Source organism: Vombatus ursinus, unplaced genomic scaffold, assembly GCF_900497805.2.
Source record: "Vombatus ursinus unplaced genomic scaffold, bare-nosed wombat genome assembly UNPS02014791.1, whole genome shotgun sequence".
Taxonomy (NCBI): domain Eukaryota; kingdom Metazoa; phylum Chordata; class Mammalia; order Diprotodontia; family Vombatidae; genus Vombatus; species Vombatus ursinus.
In genome coordinates this window covers 71,699,020-71,712,061 of record NW_020954569.1, presented here as the reverse complement: position 1 = coordinate 71,712,061, position 13,042 = coordinate 71,699,020, and the positions used below count along the sequence as shown (strand labels likewise).

General features: G+C 34.8%; 1 protein-coding gene across 1 annotated transcript in view; it reads right to left on the bottom strand.

Annotated features, from left to right (window-relative positions):
• DCC (DCC netrin 1 receptor) overlaps positions 1-13,042 on the bottom strand; it is a gene marked incomplete at its 5' end in the record, with an annotated part of 954,021 nt that overhangs the window by 767,188 nt on the left and 173,791 nt on the right. Inside the window, one exon of the mRNA XM_027869065.1 lies at positions 2,162-2,446. Within this exon, the coding sequence (XP_027724866.1) occupies positions 2,162-2,446 (285 nt within the window). The remainder of the gene's footprint in view (positions 1-2,161; positions 2,447-13,042) is intronic.

The following is a 13,042-nucleotide window of genomic DNA, read 5'->3' as shown; positions in this document are numbered from 1 at the left end:
TCAATGCTGTAAATAGGCAGAAAAAATTATTATGCCTTAAATGAAAGCAATAGAATGAAGTAACCAGCAAAGCAATGCTTTAGTAAGTGTGAAGGTTATTATTTTTCATTTGTAAATAGAGAATTAGCTATTTTTAGACAATACATTTTACAACTCTCACATTTTAACAAGATTCATACACACACATCCTCTCTCTCTACACACACACACACACATACACACACATTTCTCAAAATTGGTTTTAAGTCATGGTAGTGATAAGCTGAGCTTCTATATTAAGTGATTCTTTTCATTCTAATTAATCAAGTCTTAGAAAACTGATTGGGTAGTAAACTCATGAAGCTTATTACTGCCAGAAGTGGTAATAAGTGGATTTGTAAAAATCTTCTGACGCATTTACAAATGACACACACAAATCATTACTATGAGAAGTTGAACCAAGTTTTTCAAGTTGACATACTCTCTCTAACTACCTCTGGAGGATATTGTTGGCAAAAGAACAATAGCCTTGATGGAATATAACTTTGACATAGAGGGGCAATCTCTATATTTCTGTGTCTGGTTATTGAATTTAATTCAATAACTTATTGAGCACTTACTCTTTATAGGAAACTCTACTAGGTACTGAGGTTGAATCAGTGATGGGACTAACATTGCCAGTGTCATTAAGGTATTTACCATCTAGTAGAGGAAGTAAAACACACACATACATACATATATAATATATACATACATATATACCTAAGTAATATATACACATACATACACACATATACACACACAAGTATCATATAGAACCAAATGTAGAGGTAACTAATTGGGGGGGTAGTTCAAAGAAACATGTGTCTACTTAACTGTGAAGATTTGGTAAAGGCCCTAAACATGAGATGTGACATCTGAGCTGAGCTTTTCATGATGGATCACAGCATTACAAGATCACAGATTTATAGTCAGAAGGGACTTTGGTGGCCATTGATTTCTACCTCCTCATTTTTCATATGAGGCACCAAGAAGTCCAGAAACTTGCCCTGACATGGTAGTATAGCTAGTAAGTGTTGGAGACAGGATTTGAACCCGGGTTTTCCTGACTTCAAGTCCAACACTTTACCGAGTGAAGCACTATGCTACCTCATTGCCCACTGGCTGGTAAAGACATTGGGGAAGTTTACTCCTAGAATGAACAAACACACAAAGGCAAGAAAGTATGATCTCTCTCCCTCCCTCTTTCTCCATATATGTGTGTGTGTGTGTGTGTGTGTGTGTGTGTGTATGCATGTATAGCTCACTCACTCACTTACTTTATCCATCTATTTATATCAATATCTACATATTTGGAAAATAGTGGATATATCTTTTTACTTGCAAGTACAGGAGGGAAAAAGAGGATTAGTATGATATAAAGAAACTCCCAATGAGGAAACTTTATCAATGTTGATCAACAATTTAAAGTCTTAAATAGTTACCTGGGCCACAAAAAGATGAAGTGATTTTTTTAGGGTAATAAAATTAGGATGCATCAGAAGGATGATTTGAACTCAGGTGTTGCTGACTTGGAAACCAGATCTCTATCTTCTATTGGCATATTGCCTTTCTGGTTCTGATTTTTCTGAAGTTAGCTAAGGAAAATATTAACTTAACCCTATTCACATTTAGTATCATAAAATAAATTATAACTGCTTTGAAATATACAAAATGAGGGAGCTGGATTATATGACCTCTAAGATCCCTCCTAGCTTTAGCTTTATTATATTCTGAGAAAATGCAGCTCCTGTGAAGTCTTTTGACAAGGGCTCCTATCCCTACTCCCAAATGAATAAAAAATTCTAAATATAGATGATATGCTCAAATCTCTCTCTCTCTCTGTCTCTGTCTCTGTCTCTGTCTCTGTCTCTCTCTCTCTCTCTCTCTCTCTCTCACACACACACACACACACACACAGACATGCACATGTGCTTCTAGAAATCTTGATTTGCAAGAGATGGAAAAATTCTTTAGGTATTCTCTGGTCAAAAATATATAATGTAGGCTTGTCAAAAAAAAAAATGGACCTAAATAGGTGTGTTGACAATTATATATTAACATTCAGCACTAAACTAAGGTGAGTCAGAAACCTTTCAGAAAATAAAATTCAGATATGCCTGAGGAAGAAAGAATATGGTACCTGATAAAATTCTAATTTCTGCTTCATTTCCAGTTCTTGAGCTAGCTGGATTTCTGGCAAGGCATCTATAGATTCCATTGTCTCCTGGTTGAAGTCTACTAATCTGTAAAGCTCCAGAAGGCAATATGACTATCCGAGAATCACCAGGACTTAGAACCAGGTCTTCTTGATTCTTCTGCCAATGTATTGTTGGCATTGGCTCCCCTACAACCTCACATTTTAATAATACTGTGTCTCCCATGAAGGCTGTGACAGATTCCGTTTGAGAAAGAAACCGCAATGGCCCTAGGAAACAAGGAAAAGGATGATAGTTTATATGAAGCACGATTACAATATGTATGTACAGAAAATATGATTTTTAGTAAATTATCCAATCTAAGTAATATTCAAACCAGTATTGTAGGGCCATAGGGAACATAGAAGTATTTATTAATGAGGGCAGTTACAAGAAAATAAATACATATATTTCCTACAAAGAGAGCAACCATCTTTGAATGGTTTCTGACATATTTTCATTAGGGCTAACTTTGAGACAAACATTCAACTTATTATGTCTATATGAGAAAAGGTCTACCTTGTCTACCTTGAAAAAAGCCCTATAAATCATGAAATATGTGAGGAAATCTCAGTGAGAGAAACTGTAGAAAAGGTAACTGCCTGAAAGGGGTATGGGGGGAGTTGGATCAGATGACTGGTAAGGTCCCTTCCACATGAAAATCTAGGCTTCTACAACTTGCCTAGTTATATAGTTGTACCATTGGAATAGCAACAAATATTATAAAGGACTTGGTTTAAATCTTCATATCTCAACATGTGACGGGAACTTCTGAAAGCTAACCCTCACTACTTTCTCTCTCTATCTCTGTCTTGTTCTGCTTTTCTTTCAGTATCTCTGTTTCTCTCTTCATCTCCATCTCTCCTCTCCCTCATCACTGTCTCTATCTATGCCTCTATTTCCTTCCCCCTCCCACCTCTGTTACTGTATTTTCATTGTGTAAATATAGGTGCTTCTACTAAAAAGGTTATAGAGCAGACATTAGAGAGATGCCACAATTACTCCATAAATCAGAAAAACAAATGTATTTAGTACCCTAAGTTTACCTGATTTCTACAAGTAAGATGATAAGAAGTCCAATACTTGAAAAAATATTGAAATTCTTCACCACCTCAATCCCACCTTCACTCCAACACTACAGATTGATCAGAACAACCTAATACCATCCACACCTCCAATTTCTTTCTTTTCATTTAGGTCTCAATTTAAAGTAGCAATCTATATCTCTGCTGGACCTACCACTGGGTGAAAGCCAAGAGAAATCAATTAACAAATGTACTGGCTCGTTCCTCAAAGTCCAATCTGTAGGTTTTCTGTGTAGCCCAGTCTACAATCTACTAAAAAAAATCCTGCATGAAATCAGTACTGTTTAACATAAGTAGGAGTTGTAAGTATGTACTTAAAAAGATAGTACTTTTCAGAATGGTCCATGGAAAATTGTAGGGTTTACACATTTACACAAAGCTTCCAATTTTCAAAATGCTTTCTGATGGGTTTTTAGGACCTCCCTATCCCCAGGACTTTCCTACCAAGATATTACTACTCTAATTCACCACTTGCACCCAAATAAAACATTGAATGGTAATGAACAGATTTTTTTTGAGGGGAAATGGGAGTGTCTTTCCCCCTAAGAGCAGATAACACTTGCATCTTAAATGACAGGCTAAGGCTTAATTTTAAAATACATTAGTAAACCACTAGGAGACTTCTAATTCAACTAACATTTAATAAGGAACTACTGCATGCATGATATGGTATGAGACACTGAGGATACTTTTTTTTTAAAGTGACCGCACATAAGAAATGTATAATCTACTAGTCATAGTCTTTGATTATGATGAATGGACCTGACCTAATAATTTCTAAATATTCCTACCATTTAGTAAAATCTGTATGTGTGTGTGCATTCATGCATGTTTGCGTGTGTATTCAGTGAATGAGATCTGAACAAATCATTGCTAAATGCTAGAAAATTCAGGATAATGCAGATTGAGAAACTCATCACAGTGTAAATTTAACTTAAAAAACAATATTTGCCAATCTCAAAATATGCTAGATATATATTTGACATAAGGAATTAGCAACATCATTTGTAGCAGTTTTTTTCCCTATAAAGAAAGCTCAGCTTATTGAAAATTAATTCATAATCTCCAATATCATATCACCATTGAAGTTATTCTTAATATCATAATAGATTTAAGTACTTATATCTTATTGTATTGTAACAAATTCACAGTCATTGGAAAACACAAAGGAATTATATGCTAGAAATTTCAAAAGCTAAATTTTCAAAGAACATATATGAGTGCAGAGTATTGTTCACTTAAATTTAGAGATACTCATAAGAAAGAAATGCAATATTTTGGGTACTATTCCAGGACAGTCCAAGGGATCTTCAAGAGCTTCTTCAAAGATTGATGCACACACAACTGTAACTCAATTTTCATTTCATACAACTAAAAACTCCTAGGTATTAGATAAGAAAACTAAATCTACTAGAGTTTAAGTAACTTGCCCATAGTCACACAAGTAACAAGTGCCAAAAGTGGTAATCCAGCCCAAAAACCTACTGACTTTAAGTTTTGTATTCTTTCTACCACATTATGTTATCATTGCTGGAGTAGATACAAAATTAGAAAAGACAGTCCCTGCTCATTTAAAGCTTACATTATAAGAAAGGTGTAAGATACAAAAGGACAATTGTAACATGCAATATTATATAAGAACACTATGGAGATTCGAAACATAGTTCTGTGAGGTGTAAGGGGGGAAAGGTAAGCCAGGTATAGAGAGGATCACAGAAGGATTCATGGAGAAGGAGACACATTTTTGGAAATGCCCACATACTTAGCATTAATTACACCAAGGCTTTACCACATTAAAAGAAAAGCTATCAAGTCAAAGAGAATTGCTTGGACTTAGGTAGTAATCAAAAGGATGATGAGTTGTTAAATGCCAACTATGGAATTAGTGTCACAAGTGATGGGGAGAAGGGAGTTAATATGGTCATGAGCATGTATGTATACCCCTGAACATTACCTCATGTGTGACCTTTGGCATGTCTACTCATTGCTACACCAGACTATATCTAGTGTTGACTATTTTTTTGCTTTTTTATCTTAATACATTGTTTTGAGAGAGAACCAAAGATGCACATTTAAGAGAAACCATTTATTTTTTTAATAGACTTGTTTTCTCAGACAATCTCAGAGGTAGAATGTATCTTGAACAGAGTATTTAGAAGGAGGTGGTGGCCAGTAATATAAAAAGGATTACAAAAATTGAGATGAGGCTTAAAAAAAATTGTAAGTCATCTTGCAAATAAAGTTCAGTAGAGTTGTGGAATTAGAAGCCATGTCAAGATGCTAATGGGGATGGATGGGTGTTAAGGAGTTAAAGACAACAGTAGCATACAACTATTTCTAGAGGTTTCCAGTGAAAGGGTTGAGTATAAAATTTAAGAGGATTGTAGGACCCTGTAGGACCTTCCCTGTAGGAGGCCCTGTAATGTTTATAGAAATTGGGGAAGAGATCAGTAGAAAGAGAAAGATTGCTGGGACATTAATTGCAAATATAGTGTGGAGGAAACAAAGTGGAATGGAATCAAGGACCTAAGTAGAGAAGTTACATGTGACAAGGGGAATAGCTTCTCTTTCCTAAGAAGATAGCAAAGTTTTTTTTTTTCTTCGGATGAGTTTTGTTTCCTCTTTCTTGTAGTTCCTCCACTGCTTCTAATTCTTACCTGCAATATCACTAATGTGAAAACATGTTTAATAGGAATATATATGTATAGCCTATATCAGATTGCATGCCATCTTGGGGAAGGGAGGGGGAAAAGGAGGGGGAGAAAAATTTAAAACTCAAAAGCTTATGGAAGCGATAATTCAAAATGAATTAATTAAAAATTTAAAAAAAGAAGACAGCAAATAAGAGAACATTCATAGAGCCTTTGAGGTAGGGAGTAGAAGAGTAGAGAGATATCATGAGAGATGGTCTCAATTTTCTAAGTAAAGTTTAAAGTAAGATTATCTATTTAGATGGGTGGGGAGGGGTTAGATATGAAAGGCCTAAAGGGAAAAAAAGAGATTGGGCTAATTACTTTGGTAATTAATAGAGTGAATTATTGAAAAATCAAAATATTAGTGTGTTGTTATGAGGACTTTCTTGAGATTAGATAATATGAATTTATAGTAGTTTCAACTGGCATAGTTGCATGGTATTATCTAATGGCATTCAACAGTGCAAGAGTAGAAACAGAGAAGATGAGTCTTCGGTAACCTGAGTCTAAGGACTGGCATGGCATGAGTAGCATCAAAATAGGTATATGCAATAGAGTACTGGACTTGCAGTCAGGAATAACTATTCAATACATACTAGATGTGTGACTGTAGGCAGGCCATTTTACTGCTCTCAGTCTCAGTTTCCTTATTTGTGAAATGAGAACTATAATAGCACTTACCTCTCTAGGTTATTGTGAGAATCAAATTATATAGCATTTAATGCATTTTTAAAATCTTGAAGCACAATATAAAGTCTATTATTGGTATTTTTTTTGTTGTTTTTGTTATATAAGAGGCTAAGATATTAAAATGTGAGTGTGGAAGATGCTGAATAATTGAATCCATTAAATATAAATTTAAGGAGAAAGAAAAGAAAATGAGGCTAGAATAAGAGTGATGGTTTAAGATACCAAAGGGATGGAAATACTGAAAATGCCTATAAAGACTAAGACCAGATTTAGGAGAAAGTAGGCTCAAGGAAAGGGAAAGGATAATAAATTATGATGAGAGGGAGTAATTTCAGTGTTTGACATCATGAAATTGGAATGGTCATGAGTTATGGTAAACTCTAAGCAATGACAACTTTGGCGGAATAAAGAAAAGTTTTGGGGATTTGAGGAGATTGATAAAATAGGGGCTCTTTGAGGGTCATTAACATATGTACTAGAATTGCCAAATCTGAGGGTGGGACAACAGGAGAAGAGGAATCTTTGGATTTCTTGAATCCTTGAATGCCTTGGGGGGAGGGGGGAGAATGACCTTGAAGCCATATTACAACAAAGATGTAGACAAATATATATATATATATATGAATAAATACAGAGAGAGATATAGATATAGATGAAGTAAAAGTAAAAGGAGGAAAGCTGAAGAATAACAGAAGCAGATAGAGTGTCTATAAGTGGAAATAAATGGTAAGGAGAAAGCTGACTCCTCTTCCTGGCTCAGTAATGATGAGAGAAGGAACATCCTACTCTGGGGAGTAGAAAAATACACTTCTAGAGAAAGCCAGGTTTCCTTTAGTACCAAAATATGGAAAACATATGAGATAAAGAGGCTTAGTATGAAAGACCATATGTTTATATTAAAAAAAAATTATAGAACAAACAATGGAAACTCAGAAGAGAAGATAGATTGTTAAAGGGACTAGTAGAGATGAAGAATGAAGAAAACATGAGGAAGAGTAACTAGAGCAAAGGGTTTTTATCTCAGAAGATGTTAACAATCACCAGGGATGAGTGGAGCAAGAGTTAGAAGTTCTCCATTTAAACAATGGGGGGGAAGACATTTGATCCAAGATCCAATTTCTAGGGTCCTGTGGTGACAGAGCATAGATTTATTAAAAACAAACAAACGAACAACAATAACAACAAAACCCTCTATTAGGTGATTGTGTGAATGTCCATAGCTTGATTTTTTAAACATATTGGAGTTGGATTATAAGCAGCATGAGGAGCAAGTGGGAAATGCTGGCCCTACACCTAGGTCAGTAACTAATCAGTGATTGGGTCTCCAAGATCAGAATGAACTCAGAGGAGACATCAGATCCTTAGCCTCATTCCAAGATAATAGAGGATGAAGTGTAGTTAAGATGCAATTCCCTGCATATGGAGCAAGCACTTAGCTCCAGATATCTCAGGCATGCAAATTCAAGACCTCTAGTATATCCAGTTTGCTGAAGCTGAGGATCTTTTATAATTGATGCTTTAAGATTTAAAAGGGACTTTACAAACTTTAGCTTATTTTATTCTTATGATGATCCTATAAAAGTACTATAAGTACTTTCATCCACATTTGACATCTGAGGAAATGGCCTTTTGCAGAAGAGAGGTGACTTACCCATAGTTTTATGGCTAGTGAGAACTGGATGGAGTCTAGACCCAAACCCAGGTCCCCTACTCTTCTCAGTACTTAAATGAATGTGACATAACCTATGGAAATTGATCCAAATGAGAAGTCTCACACACACATACACACACAGAGTAATCAATTTAAAGAATGCTGGAAGAAATGTTCTACCTTCTGTGAACTTCTTGGAGTTTCACAACTGTGACTTCTTGGAGGTTTGAAAAAAATGATTTTGGTCTATGAGGTGTAGTAAATTTAAAACAACAACAATAACACTATAGTAATGTTAATTTATAATGATATCTTGGTCTTATGTCTAATCTTTCCAACTTTTGAAGGGCTTAGATGAACTTATTCTCCTTTTTGGCAGAGTGGTAGAATCCTACTTGACTTGGAATTAGAAACACCTAGGTTGGAATTGTGCCTTAGACACATTTTAGCACTAAATCCTGGGTAAATCACTTAACATTTCTCAGTCACAGCTTTTCCAGCTATAAAATGAGTATAATTCTATCCATAGTAATTTCGTTGCTATTAGGGAATCTGTTGATTACTGTATTTGGATTCCTAGCAACTATCAGAGTGTCTGACGTGAATTAGGCACTTGATAAATGTTTGTGTACTCGTTTATTACGTCACAGATAAATGAGAATCAAACAAGATAACATATGTAAGGAACTTCAAAGAACTTAAAAACTGCATAAATCAGTCAATTGTTATCATTGTCCTTGTGATCATCATCATCATCATCATCATGATGATGTCATCATCATCATCATCATCATGATCATGGTCATCATCATCATGATCATCATCATCATCATCTCCCACAGAATCCAACACCATTTTAGGTATTGAAGTGGCATTTAAATAATAATTAATTAAATTGTGTCAACTTTTTTGTAGTCAAGACTGAATATATACCCTTACCCTTTTTCCTTTACCTTATAAATGTATATATATATATATATATATATGCTTCGAAGTGAACACTAAAACTCCCTCTTATATGGAGATTGTTATGAGCCTACCATTGACATCTTTGGGGATAGCCCACTCAAATACCAAGAAAAGAATGCAGACAAAATGGGAAGTAACAATTCAAGTTGTTGTATTCGTGCTGCTGCTCAGCAAAATACCTGATGGGATTATAGGGTTCTTTCTTAGATATTCATGGCCAGAGTTCAAAAGCATACTCAATACAAGTGCTCACATGCACATCTGTATATCCAGAAATAACTAAATGTGCAAGCCAATATTTCTGTGTCATTTGTGAAATAACTATGAAAGGGTTAAGTTAATTTTTTCACTTCTGCATTTAGTTTAGGAGAAATAAAGCAATTAGATGCTAGATTTATTCTAGAAATATTTTCCATTAACCCAAACTTTGGCCTATTCTCAAAACCTACGCTTACACCTGACAAATATGGAAACTTCTATTCAAATTTTGTAACTGACTAAACAATTTCTGTCATATAATAGTAATGATTATGTTATCATTAGGCCAGAAAGTATAGATATTATGAGACCATAATATAGAACTTGTGAGAAGTGGTTTCATAAAGTTTACTCTTCTTTCTGCTTAAAAAAATGTCTTAGATTTACTAACAAGCCTAATATCAATTCAAATAGGAATTTTTAAAATCAATTGTTTATTTATGCATTGTGATTTATTAAGTACCTTTCAAAGGTTATTAAACAGTGGACAAAGGAAGACAGCCAGGAGGGATAGGCAGCTCTCAAGAATGAAATTCTGAAGACACAAAATGAAACAATTCTATTGAAGAGCAAAAGTCAGAGTTATCTAAAGAGAATTTTGTGAGTACTCAAGGAATTCTTTGGTGAATTTAGAAGACATGTACAGAAGGCAAAGGCAAGGACATGGGATGAATACAAAAGTGTGGCATAGTGCTCTAAGAATATTGTCAGAAATGCTAGAGCTTGACATGGGGTAAGGGTAGTTAAAAATGCTAAGGATAATAAAGAGGCATATAAAGAAAAAGAGTTATACAGAGGAAAAAGGAGAGAAATAAAAAAATGGATAGGATCACTACTCAGAAAGAATGGAAAAATAATAACCCACAATGGAAAGAAGACAGAATCATTCAGTTATTTTTTTTTGCTTCTGTTTTTTTTTTTCTGCTAAGAATTATCTTAAACTGGAAAAAAGAAAAAATGGTTAGTAGGATATTGAAATACAGGCTAACAGGGATAAAATAAGACTATATTTGCTGCTCTGGATAAGAGTGTGTCACCTGCCTGTCCCAAGTGAGTAACATCCCAGGGTACTGAAAGAACAAGCAGATATGAGTGCTGAAACATGGACTTTTCCCTTTGAAAGAAATAAAGAGCTGTTCCAGACCAAAGGGATACAAATGCATCAATTTTCAAAAGAAAACTGTGGAGAGGAAATGGAAATGCCAATTAAACAGTATTAGGTATGCCTTACATTAATGATAAAATTCTAAAATGGGTCATTTAATAGATAGTGAACAGCTAGAAAAGCATCTTTTATCACAAAGATGCTTAATCCAGAATATATCAATGCCAGAATATTCTTATTTCATTTTTTTTCTGACAAAGCTCATAAATCAGAGAAATGGTCCAAATACAATTTACCTGAATTTCAGAGAATCATGTGACAAAGGTACATATCCTATTCTGGTGGATAAGACATGGGAATATGTGCTAGACAGTGGTATGGAGATTTGGTGTGGGATTTGGAAATGACTGATTTGCATGATACGAAGAGCAGTCTTGGTGATTACATGTCTCTGATGGAATGCCCCCGAATTTGTGCCTGGCTTCACCTTATTTAACATTTTAAACAATCATATGGATAAAATTATAAATGAAATCCTTATTGGATTTGTAAACAAATCAGTGAGTGATAAGAAATGAACTAGATGAGTGAATAGATGAAGGATAAAACATGTATTAAACAATTGTTCTTCAGTTGTGTCTGAAACTTTGTGATCCCTTTAGGGGTTTTCTTGGTAAAGATCCTGGAATGGTTTGCCATTTCCTTCTGCAGCTCATTTTACAGTTGAGGAAACTGAGGTAAATGAGGTTAAATGACTTTCCCACGTTCATACAGCTAGCAAATGTCTGAAGTCACATTTGAACTCAGGAAGATGAGTTTTCCTGACTCCAACCCTGGCACTCTATCCACTGTGCCACCTGGATGTTCTATTAAGCATTTACTATTATGTTAAGTGCTAGAGTTAAATGATAGAGATACAAATGCAAAAAGCAAGACAGGCCCAGAACTCACATTCTAATAGGGAATAACAGAATCAAGGAGAAGTGGCAAGGGATGTATGTGAAATCAAAGGGATATTAAGTGCAGATGAAAGGAATTTTATTGATGTCTTTTCTGGATATATTAGAGTTGGTTTGATTAGAACTTCCACAGCAAGATATTGAAGGGAACAGAGGATTTGTAATATAGGAAAAAATATTTTGGGAATGGATGGTAAGTCAGGGGATGCCTATATATCTCAACAATCAATAATGTAAGAGCCTTGTAAAGGTAGATAACAATATTAGGATAAAAAGAGATTTTGATGGGTTAAAATGTTAAGCCAAAATTAAAATGATGTAATCAAATAGAGACATATTCAAAGTCTTATTTAGGTTCAAAAATAGAATTCACAAGTATAAGATAGGAGAGGCTTTGTATGACAAAAAATTGAGGGTGGTAGTGGATTACAAGTTCTATATAATTCAATAGTATGATATGACAAACAAAAAGATGATATCGTAAGTTTAATGAAAAGATACAGAAACCAGCAAGAGGGAGGTAATGGTTCTATGATAGTCTAAATAGAATATATCTGAAATATTGCATTTCTATTTGAGCAAAAAAAATGAGGCAAAAATCACCATGGCAATGAATGAAGAGCTGTTAAAGGAGCAGCAACATCAAAATAAGTAGTTCTCAGATTTAGATTAGCAAGAAGAGTAATTATCACAACTACCCCCTCTACAACACTTAAGCCCCTACACACATACCTGTATATACACACTACAACTGGAATAATTTCCACCAGATTCTATGGTTGCAAGGGAGAAAAAAATTAAGTTTACCTGTCTTGGAAGTGTCCAAATGATTATTTCAACTAAAAGCTATGTCTCTCTTCTTAAAGAAACACTGGAAATTAAACATTTCATACTCAAGACTTATTCCATGATTTTCTTTTTTCAGGGCAGTTTCTTTCCCACTCATACTCCTCTAGTGGGGGCCTACCCTGGTCTTTAAAATTCTAATCTGAAAATGGCTAACTCCTCTGTTTTGCCTTCTAGGCTGGTTGGCAGACTATCAGGATCCCCATCTCTCTACACAGGAGGTCTAATTATTAAGCAATTAAAGTTCATTTAATAAAAAAGAGCTTATCATTTGGGGGACAGGCCTTGGGGTTGGAAACATGCCTTACATTTAAATATTCAGCAATTTGCTCACATTCAGCACTACTGCCAGGGGACAGTGACTTTAGATGCTTTGTTTGCTTTAAATTAAAGCCTGTAGGCTAATTCACCTCGAAGTAAGACCTTGTTTGCCTCTCTCTAATTCACACAGTAGCCAAAGAGCAAAAAATAGAGGTGATCAAAAGAAGCAATTCCATGAGTCTTAGTACTCTCAGCAGTTTAAAAGAGGAACAACTGAGGTGGACAATGAACCATCAGAAATTTCAGAAT